Below are 18,830 nucleotides of genomic sequence, written 5' to 3' on the forward strand. Positions count from 1 at the left end.
GACGGCGACGACACACATTTCACGTTTTGTCTAATTTTGCGTTAGTAATGAGCGGAGAGCGCAAAAAAAAATACACCAACAGCAACACACACACACACACACACACACGGGAGAGTTTAACGTCGCGTTGGCAACGCAAAGCGCCGCATTTGTTGTCGCCAAGCTGTTGTTGCTGCTGCTGCGCTGCTACTGCGCTGCTGCTGCTGCCTACAGTTCTATGCTAGAGCTCTCTATGCAAGCACAGTGGGCCAAATGCTAATTGTAGCCTGTCAATTAAGAGGACAATTTAAAAAACTCAACGAAATACTTTAACGCAAGTAAAATATGACTTTAAGAGTGTGCAAGACAGGCACAGCTTTGAGCTCAAAAAATCTTGCCGTTAAAAACTTAAAGGACACGCTTGCATCTTAAGTGAGGCAATAAAGTAAAGAGCTGAACCGAAACCCGGCTAAACAGAACGAGTTGAAAGCTCCAAAAAGCAAGCGAAACTTCAAAAATGCGCTTTAGTTGAGCTTTTTTAAAATTTTCATTGAGCGGCTTAAGCCTGGGCAAGTCTTCATAGAGTATTTAAGAGCTTAAGCTTGCGAGAGCAATGGCATTTGCATGTGAAAATAATAATAAAGAAAAACTGAGTAAATTGAGCAATTTGCGCCACTGTGCCTGCACAGGCAGGAGCTGTCCGAGTACGCTCTCTCGCTCTCGCTTTTCGCTCTGCCGTGCGTGGGCGCAAGCCGTCGCTGGCGTCGTCGACGTCGTTTTTGTATGCTGCCACGTCCTGTGTATAACACAAACAATTTGCGCTTGACGCTGTAACGGAATTCCTAGCGAGAGAGCGCATTGGCAAAGTCATCAATTGATACATTTGGGAAAATATGTCTTAATATTCTTGAACACTTTTCGTTGTCTACTTTTAGGCACATGCACAGACACACACGCGCGCACACAGTCAGCGGAAACGGAAGTGTTTGTCAATTTACATTTTATTTTATCACAAACAACGAATTTCGCTGCGCCTTTTTGGCCAGGAGCAGATGCCTCTGCCCGTTTATTGGCAACGCGCACGCACAAATAAAGCAGCCACAGCGAGCAATGCTCAACGCTGACGCGGCAGCGCCACATTCCGTTACTCGCGCTGCCAGGCTCTCTCGCGCGCGCTCTCTCTCTCTCTCTCTCTCTCTCTCACTTTCTGTCACTGGCTCTCTTTGCAAAATGTAAACATTGAGGCTGCTTTCTAAGCCGGGCAACTAATTAACACTGCGCGTTGTCACGAAAATCTTTAGCTTAATTAGCCAAATTTATTGTTCTCTTTTATTAACTTTTTAGTTTGCCGTTTGCATATCTTTTCTTTCACTTATTTATACAGTTAATATCGATAGCTATGCTGTTGCTCGGCTGCCAAAATATCGAGTTTTGTGGGAACATAAACGGGACTTTTTTTGGGGATATTTCAAGCGGCATTTGTTAACCGCACACAAATGCCCCCTGTTGTTAACCGGCGGCAACAGCGTAAGCAGACGCCAGATGGCGCCAGCAAGGTATTTCTGGTAACGCAGCCGCTGCCTGCTGGGATATTACGGTAAATATGGTATGTACCGTAATCAGTTGCTGGAATGTTCGAAGCAGCCGCCATTCGGCACAGTGGAACGCCCTACATTATAAATCTATGAAAATTGTTGTGAAAATTTGATAAATGTTTTTATTTAAATTCCAGTAATTTCTTATCCAATTCTGTTTTTACGCTACACTGAGCTAGGAAAATAACAGTGAAATTACAACTGTTTTAGTCAATACCAATTGTTTATTGTAATGGTAAATACAATTTCAATCAAAAATCGCCGCCCATATTAAAACTTCAAGTTCTATTTTATATTTAAGTTTGCTTCACTTTTTTATATAGTATTTTTAATTGGTTTGCCAGTTGGCTGCCATATTCATCGGATCTATCGTAATCGTTATCGGTAACTTTATCTTTATCTGTATCTTTATCTTTATGCCTCTATACTCATCGTTTGCCTTAGCTCTTAAAGTGTGGCATAGAACAGCTCGAAATAATATCGATATACTTTGTATATACGCGCTATTCGTGATGGTTATCGTCAATCGATATATCGACATATCGATTGTGCTGCTTGCAAAGTTTGCCATTGCTACACCTATACACACATATATATCTATGCATATATATATATATATAATTTGATCTTGATCTGTTAGTTTAAACATTTAGTTGACATCGAACATACACACACAAGAAATGCCTTTATACGGTTGTGTTTTTTTTTTCGTTTTTTTTTTTCATTTTCTTTTTGTTTCTTGACATTAGATCTGATAACTGTATCACTACGTTTTACACACAAACACACACGCACATCAACTTTGACAAAGGAAATTTCTTTAAGTTACAGTTACGTGCGCTCTCTCCCTCTCTCTCTCTTTCGCTCTCGCTGCTTTTCCACTGCTCTCTCTCTCTCTCGCGCTCTCTCTCTCTCTTTAACTTACGATTACTAAAACATTGGCCTATTGCTCAGTTTTACAAATTACAAATTTCTCCACTGTGAGTTCTGCAACTGCCATAGAGTTGCCCCACTGTGCGCTGATTGATACCAAAAATGTACCCAGTTAACAGGGTTGCCATATAGTTTTGAGAAGAGTTTCTTTTCGTTTTTTGTTTTTTTTTTTTTTTTTTTGTTGCTTGGCGTTTTATCACAAAAAGTGTTTACGAAGTTGTTAAACAAAAGCTAAAGCCAAGAAAATAATAATTGATAAAAATAATAATAGAAATTACAGACAAGACGGGAGACAGTCTGTTATGAGTGTTTGGAACGGGTTCGGGCTGGAACATGGAAGTGGAACAGCGCCTGCTTTGATTACAGCTATGCATATAGTCTATATATAAATTGTAATGTATATGGCTTGACTGATTTAATATATATTTATTTCAATATTTGTTTCGCTTTTGATGTTCATTTGTTTCAAGTTAATCTAGTAAAAATCGCTTGCGACTGCAAACAAATTGTACAGCACACACCTAACCTCAAACTTCTGAATGTTGTGTGGCAACTCTTTTTTTGTTTTTTTTTTCTATGCTCTTTCGGCTTTTGATTCTACAAAATGTGTGAGTTTCAATGTTTCTCTTTGTTTTTTTTTTCTTTTTTTGTGGCACCTTAAGATTTGCTTGATGCTGCATGTGTTGCGTTTTTCAACACAGTGTTGGTCCAGTGTTCGCAGTGACCACGTTTTTTTTTCGCTTGGTTGACAAAAAATCGCTCGAGAAAACTTCTTGTGCATTTCTTTTTTTTTTTTTTGACAATTTTAGCTGTGCGCCAAAATTTGCGTCACATTTCTTCTTTTTTTTTTTTAACCAACAAATTTGTTTTTCGCTGTTGCCGTTTTGCAGCGCACTTAAATTTGGCAACCGCGCGCGCGCATATTTTAATGCCGTTTACTTTCTTCTTCTGCTGCTTCTTTTCAGCTGCTTATTGCAACTGTATTTAAATTACATTCTAAATGCTGCAGCCCTTTGACCCTCTGACCCCTCTGACCCCTTGACCCACCGCCCCGCAATTCTAAGTTACAATTTTTGTTGCAATTTTTGGTTTTTTCTTGTTTTCAGTTAAAAATCGTTATGTTAAAAATTTACGTTTCGTATTTACGTATTAGCCAATTGAATGTTACCAATTTTGTGCTTCTCTGCTTCTTCTTCTTCCTATTCTTCTTCTTCTTCCTCTTCCTGTTCTTCTTCTTCGTTTTGCTCAACATCAAATATAATTCTATTTATTTTGCACACACATATTAGCACATTTCTACATGCATACACACACATATACATGCATATGCATATGTATATGTATGTGCATATGTATGTGTATATGTATGTGTATATATTTGTATTTGTATTTGTATTTGTATTTGTATTTGTATTTGTATTTGTATTCCGATTATATGTACAATCTTTAGCATAAAAACTGGTTTTAAATTAAGTAAAATTACAATAATAAAAAAAAAATTAAGACATATGTGTATGTATATATGTATGTGTGTGTGTGTGTGTGTGTGTGAATAAAATGTTTAAAAGCAGCACAAAAAAAAAAAATATTCAAGAAAATAAATGAATGCATTAGTAAAAAAAAAAAAAAAAAACTAAACAGGCTTAAGAAATGTTTTTTCGTTTTTCTTTTGCTTTCTTCTTTTCTCTTTTTTTTTTTTGCTTTTTTTTTTTTTAAATAATTTGCATGCGCTAACAACAAAAATCAGCTTAATTTGTAATTTAGGTGTAGCAAAAAAAATTTGTATTTCTATGAGCATACACACACACGCACACACACACACACACACACATGTATATATAGAAGTATGCATGTATGTATGTGTGCATGTATATGCATTCAGATATATGTATGCATGTATATTACGTAATGCCTATCGTAGTGCATCTCGTTCCACGTATTTTCCATTATGATTTAGTATTTGTTGCATTAGACTTAATTCACTCTACTCTCAATTACATACATATATATTTATATTTATATATATATTTAGTTTTTTTTTTTACTCTTTAATTTTATTATGCTCTTCTGCTGCTGCTCTTCGTCTGCTCTACTCTGTTCATTTCTTGAGAAGAAGAGAAAAACCTCTCTCTTCGCACGCCTTGACGCTCGCAAAAGTATGCTACAAATTATGCTTTAAATAGTTTTCTCTTCTGATTCCGCGCTCTTTATCGAAATGTGCTTTCTTCTTCTTCTTTTTCTTTTTTTGTTTTCTTGCTCTCTTGCGGCATCGTTTGCTTTTGGTGTTTAATTTTTTGTTTTCTCTCTCTCTCTCTCTTGTTTGCTTTAAACTTACAAATTTGTTGTTTTTCGTTTTCAATTTTTTTTGTTGCCGTTTTTTTTTTTTTTTTCATCTTTTATGTGAAACAAATTGCATTTGTTTTTGTTTCGTTTGTTGCTTATGCCTACAAATGTTGTTACTGTTGTTGCTGTTGTTGTTGTTGTTGTTGTTGTTGTTGGTCGTCATGGACAGAGCGCCAGCCAGTTGCAGCTGCTGCCGGCGACGCCGGCGTCGCGGCTGACACAGAAAAAAAAAAATTAATGTTTTGCCAACGCTCGCTCAATATAAAATTGACACGACTGTCAGAGACAGACATATGCATAGTTGCTAGAGAGCGAGCGAGCGAAACAGAGTCGCAGACAGAGAGTGAGTGAGAGAGAGAGAGAGAGAGAGAGAGAGCGAACGCGAGCGCACGCGTGCTGCAGCCTGTGATCTTCAGGCCACACACACAAACGCACACAAACACATTCTCTCTCTCTCTCTCTCTCACTGTTTCTCTCTTGTGACCACACTCTCTCGATCTAACGCCTCTCTCCATCTACCGCTGGCTGGCCGGCTCAAAAGTGCTCCAAAGCTCTACGCAGCTTTTTACAATAAAATGGACATTAAGACTCGCGCTCCTTCTTCACCTTCACCTCCTCGCCCAATATGGTTGTGATTTCACCTTGCATGAATGCCCACGGTATGGTGGAATTGGCCAGCGGACAGCGCTCACCACTGGGACAATACACCTCATTGCCGAGACCCTGCAAGAAAAGATGGAAAGAGATAGCATTAGTAACATTCAAGAAACTTTGCACTCTCTCTCTCGCTCTTGACTTACATTCTGACGCTTGATGCTCTCGCGACTGCAGGGAAAACAGAACTTGTGTATGTTCACCGATGGGCACTGGACAAAGTGTGTGTCCTCCAGACGCTCCTGGCACAGTGTGCACTTAAGTGTGGCGTTTTGTGCCGCTGCCGCTGCAGCCGCCGCTGCCGAATTGGGCGCCGCACTGTTGCCGGGCGCACCGCCAAGGCCACCACCTGTGCCGCTGCCTCCGCCGCCGCCGACGCCGCCGCCGCCGCCGCCGCCGCCGCCACCGCTGCTGCTGCTGCTGTTACTGCTGCTCATGCCTGGCGCACCCTGGCTGCCGCTGCTGCCCGGCCCGGCGTTGACTGCGCCGCTGCCATTGCTGCCGCCCGGCCCGATTGAGCCGCCATTGCTGCCGCCGGCTGCGCTGCCATCGCCCGCAACCGCATTCGGATTGGGCGGCAGCGAGGAGGGTCCCGTGTTGCCATTGCCGGATGCAGAGCTGCCGCCAACACTGCTGCAGCTGCTCAGCTGCGAATTGCTGGCACCGCCCGGACCGCCCATCGAGCCGCCGCCGCCGCCAGCGCCGCTGCCCGGACCTAGGCCAGCCGCAACGGCGCCCGCTTGAACGGAATTCGAGCCGCCCACTTCGCTGCTTGTGACGGTTGTGCTGGAAACATGGCGAGAGCCCGAAGAGCGTCGACCCGACGAAGAGCCTACAAAAGATAGACACCGAGAGAGAGAGAGAGAGAGAGAGAGAGAGAAAGAGTGGAATTAGTCTCGATTCAAGCTCAAAACTTTACAGTTAAAACTCATTTACCCGAGCTGTTGGGCGAGTGGACACTGCGCGGGGGCAACGGCCCCGAGGGCGGGCTGGATCCATTGCGTCGACTGGCTGGGGACAAGTGTTCTGTAATGTCAAAAGAATTGGATAATGGATTAGATTTAAATTTAAGGTTATGTTACAAAGAGAGAAAGGTAGAGAGAGAAAGGGAGAAAGAGAGAGGGAGAGAGAGAGAGGGAGAGAGGGAGGGAGATTATAAGAGAGAAAAATTTTGTGAAAGAGAGAAATTGTGAGAGAGATAGTGAGAAAAAGAGATTGTGAGAGAGAGTGATTGTGAAAGAGAGTAAGAGAGAGAGAGAGAAAGCGAGAGAGAGAGAAAGGGAGAGAGAGAGAGAAAGGGAGAGAGAGAGAGAAAGAGAGAGAGAGAGAGAGAAAGAGAGAGAGGGGGGGTGGAGGAGGAGAGGGAGCGAGAGAGAAAAAGGGAAAAAGAGAGAGAGATTGTAAGACAGAGAGAGAGCGACCGAGAGAGATTGTGAGAGAGAGAGCGATTGTGAGACGAGAGCGAGAGATTGTGAGAAGGAGAGAGAGAGAGAGCGCGATTTTGAGAGAGAGCGAGGAGGAGAGAGGGCGAGAGAGAGAAGAGAGGAGGGATCGAGTCGAGAAGAGAGCGAAGAGATAGGGAAAAGAAGAAAAAAAGGCAGCGAGAGGGATTGTAAAAGACAGAGAGAGAGAGAGAGAGAGGCAGAGAGAGAGATTGTAAAAGACAGAGAAAGAGAGAGCGACCGAGAGAGATTGTGAGAGAGAGAGAGATAGAGAGAGGGAGAGACAGAGAGAGCGAGAGATTGTGAGAGACAAAGAGGTAGATAGAGCTTTAACTACATATGTATCTACTATATGCAGAGAGACAGAGAATGGGAGCTTTAATGCCAGAAACCGAAGAGCTTTAATCGAATTGAAATTAAGACGAATATAACTTAAATTCTATATAGAAAGAGCTTTAGCTTTCAGCTTATGGTCTCTGTTTATAGTGGTACAGTACAATCAGGATCGCTTGTAGCTTTTGTGTGCTTTATACAGATTTTAGTGTTGAATAACGCAATTATCAAAGTCCTATTTTCCTATTAAAGTTGCCAAGAACGTGAGAGTTTTTACACTCAAGCTTTAAATCTGCTTAACTACACAATTTTGTTCAGTTTCATGACTGTTTTAACAGTTATGCAGATGTAGTGTTGAAAAACGCATGTAATAAATCTGGTAAAAGTTGAATATTATCGCCCTTTAAATGACTGAGGTATGCTAAGGAGCTTTTAAACACTTTTTGTGGGCATTGTGCAACACTGTCAATATTGTCAATGTTGCAAAAAATGAAATGGAATCGAATGCAAAACGCATGTTTCCCCTTACTGATAGTTTACTGTACATAAAAAGTTGCACAAACTCAAGATGTAAATACACAAACACACAAACGCATCTGTGTGTGTGTGTGTGTGTGTGTGTGTATTTACTTAATGAAGGCTGCTTTCGATTTTATAATTCGAATGAATCAAAAAACAAATAAATAAATATAAAGTCTAAATGAAATCATTTTCATTGCAAGATTTTGCTGTTTATGTTGTTCTTTTTTTTTTTTTTGATTTTTTTCTATTTTTTTGCAGCGCAATGTTTGTAAATTTAGAACTTGGCACGAACATTTCACAGTTCACAGACACACAGCTGCGTATGTATGTGAATATATGTATGTATGTATGTATGTGTGTGTGCGTGTGCTTGTCTGTGTGCGTTGGCAACGGGCAACGGGCAACGACAACGTTTTCATTCACCAGCAGCGGCAACGTGACGTCACAGCACACTGTGCAGGTTGGTGGCCCCACTGTGCCGCAGCCAAGCGAACAACGGCAACAACAACAACAAAAGAATCTTCAACCAGCTGGTTTTTTGCAAACGCTACGTCAAAACCGAACGTCAGTTGGCAAAGTGCCAGAAACAGAAACAGAAACAGCGTACAGCAGCGGGGGCAGCAGAGGCAGCGGCAGCGATAGCGACAGCGACAGCAATAAACGACACGAACAGACACGAAACAAGTTTTTGTTGCTGCTGTTGCGCATACGTCACAAGGCAGCGACGCATGCAGCGCAACGTGAGAGCGACCAAGCCAAGCGCAAACGTGCAGAATGCAATTGACAGGACCGGTTTCTATTTTAGCTTTTCTTGTTTTTTTTTTTTTTCGTTTTTTTTTTCTGCGCTTTACTTTTCGTTTCTTCCTTTTCGTTTTCTGCAAGCATGTAACGAGACGCCACGCTGAGACGTTATGTATGTATACCAAGTACGGGCACACGCACACACACACTCAGACACACAGACACAGACACGCATACATATACACATGCGCAAGCATATTTGAAGTTTTGTTTTGACTGTTTGCTTTGGTTTCTTATTTTTTTTTTTGTTTCTCGTAACGCAGCCGGCACGGTTGCCGCGTGACTTGCCGAGCGGCGGTCACGCCAATTAACATACATACACATATAATATACATATGAAATATATGTACATATACACATATATTATATATTAAATATACATTCATATGTATATGTATATAGTTTTGCATGTACATGACATGCGCAATTCCGCTGCCAATCTTAACAGGTCGCGTCTCTGTCACGCTGCTCTGTTAACTCTTGCTCTGTTAACTTTTTAATAAGTTTTCAACATATTCAACGCACGCGCACGCGTAGCCACAATTTACTTTTGCTGCTGCTGCTGCTGCTGCTGCTACTACGGCTGATGATGATATTGAAAAGCTAAAAAAAAAAAAAAAAAAAAAAAAGGCACGCTGAACTGAGCTGGGCTTTAATTTGTATGCTTAGCGGAGCCGCGCACATTGCTCAAATGTCGACGACGCTGTCAGCGGCCGCACAGTGGGCTGCATACCAAATGCTGCCGTCTGCCCCGGGAGTGCTGTTATGTTTATTTATTTGAAACTGTTGCTGTGCTGTTGTTGTTGTTGTTGTTGCCGCCTGTTCCTGCAGCACGTTGTTAAATTGGCAAGTCGAAAAACGCGCTCAGACCATCGCAATTTGGTGCGTTGGCGTCGCTGTCGACGTCAACGTCGAGTGTCGAGCGTAGAGCGTGCTGTGTGTGTGGCCTCACCATAAATGAAATTTGTTTATTTATAGCATTTGTTTATATTTTGCACGCAAATGTGTAAAAATAATAATAACAAAATAACAGCAACAACAACAACAACAACAACAACAAAAATGACAGCAGCAACGACAATAAATACAAGAGCAGCAGCGCAGCATTCGAAGAGCGAGAGCGAGCGAGAGAGAGCAAGAGAGAACAACGGAACAAACTGTATGCAGGCGCCATGTGCACAGTGGATGTCAATCAATTTATTTGCAATTTCACAATTTATACAGAAAAGCAAAAAAAAAAAAACAACACTTCAGTTTTTATCAATAAATTATGAAGAGTTGCCGTCATATTGTATTATTGATATTATTATGGATTTTTGATTAGAAATCAACATTAGGAAATAATCAATTTTAATGTGAATGCAAGCACACAATCTGCTTGGAGCACGTTCTTTGGGCCAATCTATTTTTAGCTTTAATTCTTTTTATTTCAATTCTATTCTAATTTCTTCTGCTTTTGGCACATTGTTTGCCCATACATAGCACAGCGAAAACATGAATCATTTCTCGTTTCCATTGCAAATACTTAGAAGAAAGAAAAGAAACAAAAAGGCAACATTTTGTCGAACAATTTGCCTATTTGATATGAATGAAAGGGGGCCACACCCCAAAAGGGGGTGGGCAGCAAATGCATGAATATATAAATAACATTTATAGATATGTGTACATATGTATGTGTTTAGATCTAGAAGAATTTTTAGAATTGTTTAAGCATTGTTGTTTACGAAACAAAACAGTTGCGCGTAATTCGTAATTTCTAATTTATTGCCAGTGTGTACCTCTTCATTATACGGATCTCTTAATTGATTTCCGTTGATAACAACCGCCCACATATCGCAAAGGAAAAGAAAGAAAGAACGAAAAAAAAAACCCAATATACAACTCATAATCAAAAATAAACAGAAGATAACGCCAGAGCGAGGCAGCACTTAAATCGTGTGATCTGCCTCCATCTAGAAGTATACCCCATCCACACACACACACACACATATGTATATATATATATATATATATACATATAAACCGTTCGCTATCAGTCATAGTTGGCCATGGCGATAAGATAGTAGCACCTCTCATGATAAGATACGTAAAACAGCTGTGTGCACAAACCAGCCAAAGGTAAACGAAAGTGGAGCCTTGCAAATACAGAAAACAAATTAATACACTCATGTATGTAAATGATATATGTATGCACAAATATATATACATATAGAGCGCAGTGCCCGACCAATATCGTAGGAATGCGGCATATATAGGAACACAAAAAATGACGTCGCTTTAAATAGAGCAGCGTCTCAACGAAACTGACTGTAAAAAAAATATCAAAGGCAAAGCACTTATCGCCAGTCGCTATTTGGGCAGGGCCTTAACGTACTTTACTCACGCACAGCTTATCTGCCAAGCATTTGAAGAGAGAAAGGGAGAGAGATAGAGAGAGAGAGACATAGAGAATAAGAGCTGCTTGAAAATCATAAAAGAAACGCTTGAAAACTCACATTGCATCAAGAAATAATGCAACAAAATGCATTTGTCTACATTCATGTTATTGTGACATTAACATATGTTAATCTGACATTAACATATGTATGTTAATGTGAAACTAACATTTGTGAGGTAAGTGGTGCAGGTAAGTTGGTTATTTCTTTTCTGGTTATAAATGATCCTTCTTTTTTTTTTTTTTAATTGAGTGTTAAACTAAATTTTAATCTAGACTAACTTGAGGTCAGTCTTGATTATTTTATTTGAAAATTAATAAGTAAACAAACAACAAATTATGCGGTCGTGTCTCTGTGCGTTTCAAGAAGCTTCCAGTTCTATTTTTCCTTTCATTTTATTACATTTCGCGAAAATTTAAGTTGTTTTTTTTTTTAAAGCATTGGATTGGTTTTTTTTAATTGGTTTAGAATGTCTCAATATGTTTGTATAATTGAAATTTAAATGTAAATTTCATATAAATGATTATCGTTTTCTATTCGATTTTAACCTCAAAAATCAAGCTCTGCTTGAAATCAGAAGTTTTAAATACTTTCATAAATAAGGTATACAAATAAAAGCTCCCAAAACTGGGAGCCTCTTGTATTATTTATCACATCCGATTCCCATATACATATATGCATGACTGTGTGACCCGGGGAATCGATATATCATTGATAATACAATATTTAATCTTAATTATCAAAAAAAAAAAAAAACCAACTCCGCTTTATTGATAACATTCAATCGTCTCAATGCATACATAATGAATGTGTTACAAAAATAGTTTCACAACCACTGTACAGTGTCGCTTATCGAGCAGTTACCTGCTTATCGCTTCCACTTTCGGTGATAAGGCATACTTGGCTGATAGAATATAAGGTAAGATAAGATATGTCAACCGCATGATATGCGTTTTATTGTCGCTTATCGTTAGGGCAAGTGCCTCTGGCCAAAAATAATATAAAAGTATAAAAAAAAAAACATTTCAATTTATGCAACCAAAACCATTGTCGCTTTCATTCACACGTATTGCGTTCGTTTGTACTGGTTGGTCACACTGTGCACTGATGCATCTAATCAGCAGCGACGTTGCCTAGGTTCATACACACACACACACACACACAGAGTGAGAGACATATGCATGGGCTCTCATTGCAGTATCTCTGCATGCCGCTGTTCACGTGTTAACGGTAAAAGCGCTGCACTGCATGCTGATGATGAGATGCTGCTGTTGCGGTCGGTTCTGATTAATTGGAGAGCGTGCCTAATTATCGCCTAGGACAGCAAAGAGCGACAGAGACAAATAGTGAGAGCGAAAAATTCCTGACTAACGCGCGCATTGGAATGGTCACACTACACTCAATAGTGAAGTTTCGTTTGCTCTCAGTGCAAGCTGCGCTGCAGCAACAAAAACGCATGCGACGAGCGCTGAATGAAGACGACGAGACAGTGAGGCGTACAGTAGGAGAGCGAGAGAGAGAAAGAGTTGCACAAGTGGGCGGGCGGTGGGGCGGGAATGGTGCTGGAAGCAGGCTCGCACGTTGTATGAGCACACACACACACACACACACAGAATGTGTATATATATATGCATGTATGCATTATGTGTTTAGTTGTAAAAGACGCTAAAGCTGTTGATGAATACATACATACATACAAATGTACGCATGTATGTGCACAAATTGTGTATGCAGCGTTATTGTGTATGTACACCAAACTGTTTGTTATATTTTTAGTATACACACACGCACACACACACACATGTGCGAAGATTTGGATTTTGGTAATGAAACACAAATACATACAAAGCACAAAAGTAACGTAAATACACATAATAGGCAATTAACGGACCAGCCAACTAAAGCGTAAAAGAACAGTATGAACAACAACAACAACGACAAGAAGAAGAGAAACAGCAACAACAACGAAGACATTCAAACAAATCACGCACATTGTTGCCAAACTGATTTGCGCTGCGTCAAAAATCAAACAAATGGCTGATTGTCAAATAACTCATGATTAAATTATGCTTCATGCAGTTTTGCATCGCAATTTTAATAACATTTAACAGCATGTTAAGTAAAGATTTAGTTCAAGTGCAGCGATCATCAATGAAAACATGCTTGGGCCCACTGTGGAACAGCAGATGACGGCATCGGCATCGGCATGCGCGAAAATTCTCTTTATTTTGTTTTTCATTTCTATTCGGTGAGTATTCAGGCATATGTATACGCACGCATACATACATAAATAATGTACATATTATGAATATATATGTATATATACATACACATATGTATATATACAATACAAAGCTGCTGTTGCAGTCCATTCTGTATACTAACTAAAAATTTATCTACACTGTTTGCTGTTCTGCGTATGCGCGCGTATCTGTGTGTGTGTGTGTGTGTGTGCAACTTGTTATCGCATAGCGTAAAACAGCAAAGAAGAAGAAATAAAAACCAAAACAAGTTTAATGACGTTTTGCGCGCGCGCACACACATACACACACACACACTCAAGCATAAATATAAAACGTAAAGAATACAACTAAAAAAAAAAAAAAAATCCCACAAAAGCAGAACTCAGTAAAGCAAAAAAAAACCCGTTTAACCCAGCCAGCAATAGCAGAGCGAGAGAGGCACAGTTACAGCAACAGCACCGGCCGCTTTGGAGAGCGAGAGAGAGACACAGTTACAGCTAGCCCAACAGCAGCAGCAGCAGCAGCAGCAGCATCTGCGGCGTTGACTTTTTGCACGTCTGTTTTTATTACATTTTTGCGGGTCGCGGGCCGTCCTTTCGGGTTACGTGTAGCCGCCGCGTGCCTTGTGTGCGTGAGTGTGACACTGTGTGTGTGTGTGTGCGTGTGTGAATGCGTGTTATGTATTTCAGCTTTTTGGCTCTGCGCATGACAGGCAAATGCCTTTTTATGGCAAGGGTTGGCAGCAGCAAAAGGTGCCGCCGTGTCAACGAGGGTTGCCTCGCCGTCGTACAAGTCATTTTGCAAAATGCGTGCGCCTATGTGTAGGCGTGAGCGCTCATGCATGTGTGTGTGTGTGTGTAAGCGTGTTTGTGTACGTGACAGTTCGGTGCGCCCGAAAAAAGACAACAACAATTTGTTAGATAAATGCAATTTCGACAAGGCGCTCTCTCCATCTATCTCTCTCTCTCTCTCTCTCTCTCCCACTCCTTTTCTATCTTCCGCTTGGTCTGTCACGGCGCTCGACTCCTTCCACGCTTCATGTTGGGGCACATGTTTGTGCGCGTGCTTTTTACATGCACGCACACACACACACACACACGCATTTTCGTTGTGGCCCAGAGCCTGGAAGAGCTCATGCGTTCCAAAAACCTGCGTCAAGGCAACCACCAACTGCAGCTGCTGCTGCTGCTGCAGCGCCAACAGCAGCAGCATTAGCAGCAGCAGCTCTGAGACTTCGGCTCTGCCCGATAAGCGCATTGGTGATAAGAATATGTGGCCGCCTGTGCCGTTATCTAATCGCTGTTGGCGAGGCGACGCTGCTGCCAGCGCCGCCGACGTTGCTGCCGCTTATCAGAGAATAGTCGGTGCTCGACTGATAAGCGACAATAGCACAACTCATGTCTTCCTATCTACTATCTCTTCCTGTGCCCCCCCCCCCCACCAGCACTCCCTTACGTGCGCACTCTCCCACTCCACACCATCTGACTCTCCCTCTCTCTGTTGCTCTGATAAGCGACAATCACGCTCGTTCATTCTGCTTGGGATTTGTGCCAGTTTGCAGCGACTGTTATCTTCCAACTGCGCATACACACACATACACAAACGCACGCACACATACACACCTACACATGCACACATGCATATGCACGGAACCGAACATTTTGCATGTTGCGGTTCCCATTGGAAACTTGTCAAAAATGTTAACATAAAACCAATCAGATTTTAGCTAATATGTTAAATAACATAATGTAAGGTTTCTAACGGAATTACAATCGCTTTGGTTTCTGGAATACAGAAAATGAGAAAAAATATGCCAAATATTTATAACAAAAAGTTGAATATGCATATTTAAGGAGTGAAACTTTCCTAATGCTTGCTGTCTGTTTATTTTTACGGCTTCTCGACTTTTCTCGCTTGCTCTCCATCTTTCTCTTTCTGATGTTAACATTTAAATTCATATTCAAAAATGAGGCAAAATAAATAAAACTGGTTCGTTCATTAACAGACTCAATACAGCGTTTATGTTACTGTAAATGTCACCGTTAGCTCTGTTACGCTTACAGTAACAGTGCTCGTCTAAAGCGAAATGTGTGCCTGTATATTAAATATATACTGTTTGTTTTTATAAAATTAAATATTTAATTCTTTTGAAAACCATAAATAAATTGTTTAATTTCCCTTTTTTTTTAAGCCTAAGGTACAAATAGTTCCAGTGTACCATGGGAAGGGTACAAATGGGTCAACAGTCTCAAAATGGAGAAAGATTGTACCATAAAATCGAATATGAAATGGTAAATTGTTGCCTTGAAAAAGTACCTAATATTTATGTAGAATGGGTACCTAAAATAGGTACATATTTATTTTCAGATTTGAGTGTCTGTCTTTTAAATTAAATAAATGCCTTGCGTTCTTTTGCCTAGTGATAGTGAAGTAGGTACTTTAAGATATTTAAAGAGGTACATTTGCATATCAGTTGAGGCACCTATAAATAGTTATGGAAAACTAAACTATGCACATATTGTACCAATATATATAATGTACCATTGCACTAATAAGGTACTCGAGAATAGGTACATTTGTGGGATAATGGTATTTGTTCAAAAAGTACCAATTGTTTAGCAAAATACAACATTGTACCTCTCTCTCTCTCTCTCTCTCTCTCTCTGTGTATACAGGGTATTGCGTAGTCGGTGCCTGTTAACAAGCTGAGACAACATAAAATTTGCAAACTCACCGGCCGCCTTGAAGGTCGACGCATCGAAACTGGGCGCCCGCACGGGCTGCTGTTTGTCCCGCAAGTTGAGCTGACGCTCGGGCACGTAGCTGACCGCGGGCAGCGATTCGCCGCGGGTGAGGGGCGGCCGGACGCCGTTGGGATCATCGAGTGCGCTGCGCTTCACGCTGGATGGGCCGACGCCGCTGCTGCTGCCGGCGGCAAGTTCGGCAACGCTGACGCAGACGCCGACGCCGACATGGGGCGGACCGTGCGGCTGCTGTGCGCTCTCGATGTCCACATCCTCGGAGGGCGGACGCTTCAGATTGACGGAGAGTGCGGGCAGCATTGCTGAGCCGCCCCCGCCGCCAGGTGGCTGTTGTGTAACGGGACCGGGTCCGGGTCCGGCACGCTGTCCGGCCGTGGGCGGCATATGGTGGGGCGTCATATGGGAGATGCGTACCGGTCGCACATCCGGTGCCGATTCCAATTTAACGGGAAAATCCATAACGCCGCCGCTCTGCTGCTGCTGCTGCTGCGGCGGCGGCGGCGGCGGTGGTCCAATGCGTGGCATTTGATAAGCGGCCGCGACCGCATGATGATGCGATAGCGATAACGGGCCGGGACCGCCCGCTGCCGATGTGCTGGGCGCGCCGCGATGCTGCGGCCCGCTCAGCTGCTGCAGGCTCTGCTGCTGCTGTTGCTGCTGCTGCTGTTGGAGGACGACGACTTCGCCGTTCTCGTGGGCGCGCTTGCTGCTCGGATGCAAGCGTTTCAGTTGACGTGCGGCGTCTAGGACGACTTCGATGCGGTCGGCGCCCTCGTAGTTGACGCAGCCGCGGCAAACCGCCTCCGAGAAGTCATTGATCATGGCCCAGGGCATGCGGGGCAGATCGCAAAGGTAGCAATGTTGCCGTTTCGTTTGCAGCGACATGTTAACGGTTGCGGGTGGGGGGGAGGCTATGTAGTAGTAGTTCAACTGGAAGTCGAATGGAATGCACTGCGACTGCGACGGCGACTGCGACGTTGGCTGCTGCGACCCAAATTTACGCGCGCAACTCGACCCACTTTTTGGCGGCGTCAGCGTCGCTGCGTCGCGCACACATGCACAAAAAATGAAAAAAAAAAAAAACACACAAACAAATGCGCGCACACGCACACGGACACGCACGCACACAGACAAACGAAAATTTGTTCTGTTAATCGTTTTTTGATTAATTGCGTGCCGATAACATGTATCGATTATTGTTTAATAATGGCGCCGCTTCGCGTTCTTCTTCTTCTGCTTCTTCTTCTGGTTGTTGCTGTTGTTGCTGTTGTGGTTGTTGTTGTTGTTGTTGTACCGGCAATTTGTTGTCGTTTTTATCATTGGGCTCTGCCTGCTGCTGCTGCTGCGGCATTTTATTTATTATTATGAATTTATTTTTGTAAAATTCGTTTCAAGCACAACGAATATATATTCTTGTTCAGCGCGACAAGCTGACAGGCTATAGCCATGTCCGTCTGCGAAACTTGTTTTTTTTTTTTTTTTATCTGCTGTTTTGTTAGCGTCTTGCGCTTTGTTATTGATTTTCGCTGCTGCACAGACACTCACACACACACACAGGCAGACAACAATTCTTTATGTTGTTTTTTTTTTTTTTGCGTACACTGTCAAAAAAAAATAGTTATATTGTTTAGCTTATTATTTTTCTATTGCGCTGCGGCGCACGACAAGGCACGCACACAAGCACGCACAACTGCATATGTATGTGTGCATGTATTATTATACATACACGCACGCTTTACGTATGTGCTCTGTCGCCTGCACGGCAGACACACAATACACACATACACATACAAGCAAAGCGACAGCAGAGACACGTACACGACCGACGCTAAATATATATATGTAGCTGTGTGTGGGCAACAATACCGAAGAATATTTAGCGTAAGCGTAACTTGACGCGGCAACGTTCGGCTACAGAATGATGAAAATGAGCGGTGCGCAAAGCAAAAGCAGCGTAAAGCAAAACCAAACAAAAAGACGAAAGAAGAAGACAAAAAAAAAAAAAAAAAAAAAAAAACAGGCACGTCAAATAGTCAGCAGCACTGGCGACCCAGTGGTAAATGCGCACAACTCTACACACACAAGCAAACATGCACGGGCAATGCAGTTAGCAGCTGCAGCAGGGTTGTTTGTATTTTGAAGAAGATAAACAATTTGTTGTTACATACTGAACTTACTATTTATTACAAACATAATGGTAATATCATGACATAATGTTTTCAGTATTTGTAATCTAATTAAATATGCTAACACATTATCAAGATAATATTTTAGAATACTGAAGCCTTAGATGAGGTCTTCAAATATTCTCTCCTATTTAAAATATAAACATTTTTTATATCAAACAATTTGAAATATTTTTAAAATTAATATCAAACCTAATTAGCATCAACTAATTTACAATTTCCTAACTCGTTTATAGACTGGCCAATTGGCAATTGGGCTGCTTGCCGTTTGCTGTTGTACACATTTTTCAGTTCATGCGCGCACGCTCTCTCGCTCTCGTATGTATGCGTGCGCCTTTTGGCGCATACACACACACACACACAAACTCACATAAGCATTCAGTAGTACAGTGCGAACTCTTTACTAGCAACCACTGTCCACATCGCATACGTTATATGTTGTGCAGGCAACAGTTCAATAGATTTTAATCTGCGATAGCGAGCTACCACTGTACCGCTACAGACACACACACATATATGTAAATGCATATATACGATGCGATACATACACACACTCACACAACAACAGTTGTGCGTCGCGTACGTGCGAGCACGTCATAAGC

The 18,830-nt window shown here is 41.8% G+C and overlaps 2 protein-coding genes across 3 annotated transcripts in view; both read right to left on the reverse strand.

The window, feature by feature from the left end:
• hwt (heavyweight) overlaps positions 1-1,059 on the reverse strand; it is a 72,562-nt gene extending 71,503 nt beyond the window's left edge. Inside the window, exon 1 of one of the 2 annotated variants that reach the window (XM_070211231.1) lies at positions 978-1,059. The gene's annotated coding sequence lies outside the window, so the exon portion shown is untranslated. The remainder of the gene's footprint in view (positions 1-977) is intronic. The other variant, XM_070211233.1, reaches the window with a different exon arrangement.
• Positions 1,060-4,499: 3,440 nt separating this feature from the next.
• Pits (Protein interacting with Ttk69 and Sin3A) lies at positions 4,500-17,971 on the reverse strand. Its single transcript, XM_032440711.2, has 4 exons — positions 16,015-17,971; positions 6,441-6,530; positions 5,651-6,336; positions 4,500-5,573 (listed from the first exon to the last, which is right to left on the reverse strand). Exons 1-4 carry the CDS (start codon positions 16,925-16,927, stop codon positions 5,433-5,435), a joined length of 1,830 nt encoding a protein of 609 aa, XP_032296602.1. The 5' UTR covers positions 16,928-17,971; the 3' UTR covers positions 4,500-5,432.
• Between the last annotated feature and the right edge of the window lie 859 nt (positions 17,972-18,830).

This window comes from Drosophila virilis, chromosome X (genome assembly GCF_030788295.1).
Source record: "Drosophila virilis strain 15010-1051.87 chromosome X, Dvir_AGI_RSII-ME, whole genome shotgun sequence".
Lineage (NCBI taxonomy): Eukaryota > Metazoa > Arthropoda > Insecta > Diptera > Drosophilidae > Drosophila > Drosophila virilis.

Coding starts and splice junctions, on each gene's coding strand:
- Pits (XM_032440711.2), bottom strand. CDS start 16,927: ATGTCGCTGCAAACGAAACGGCAACATTGCTACCTTTGCGATCTGCCC. Junction 6,531..16,014: donor GTCGACCTTCAAGGCGGCCG/GTGAGTTTGCAA, acceptor TTGACATTACAG/AACACTTGTCCCCAGCCAGT. Junction 6,337..6,440: donor CCACTCGCCCAACAGCTCGG/GTAAATGAGTTT, acceptor TATCTTTTGTAG/GCTCTTCGTCGGGTCGACGC.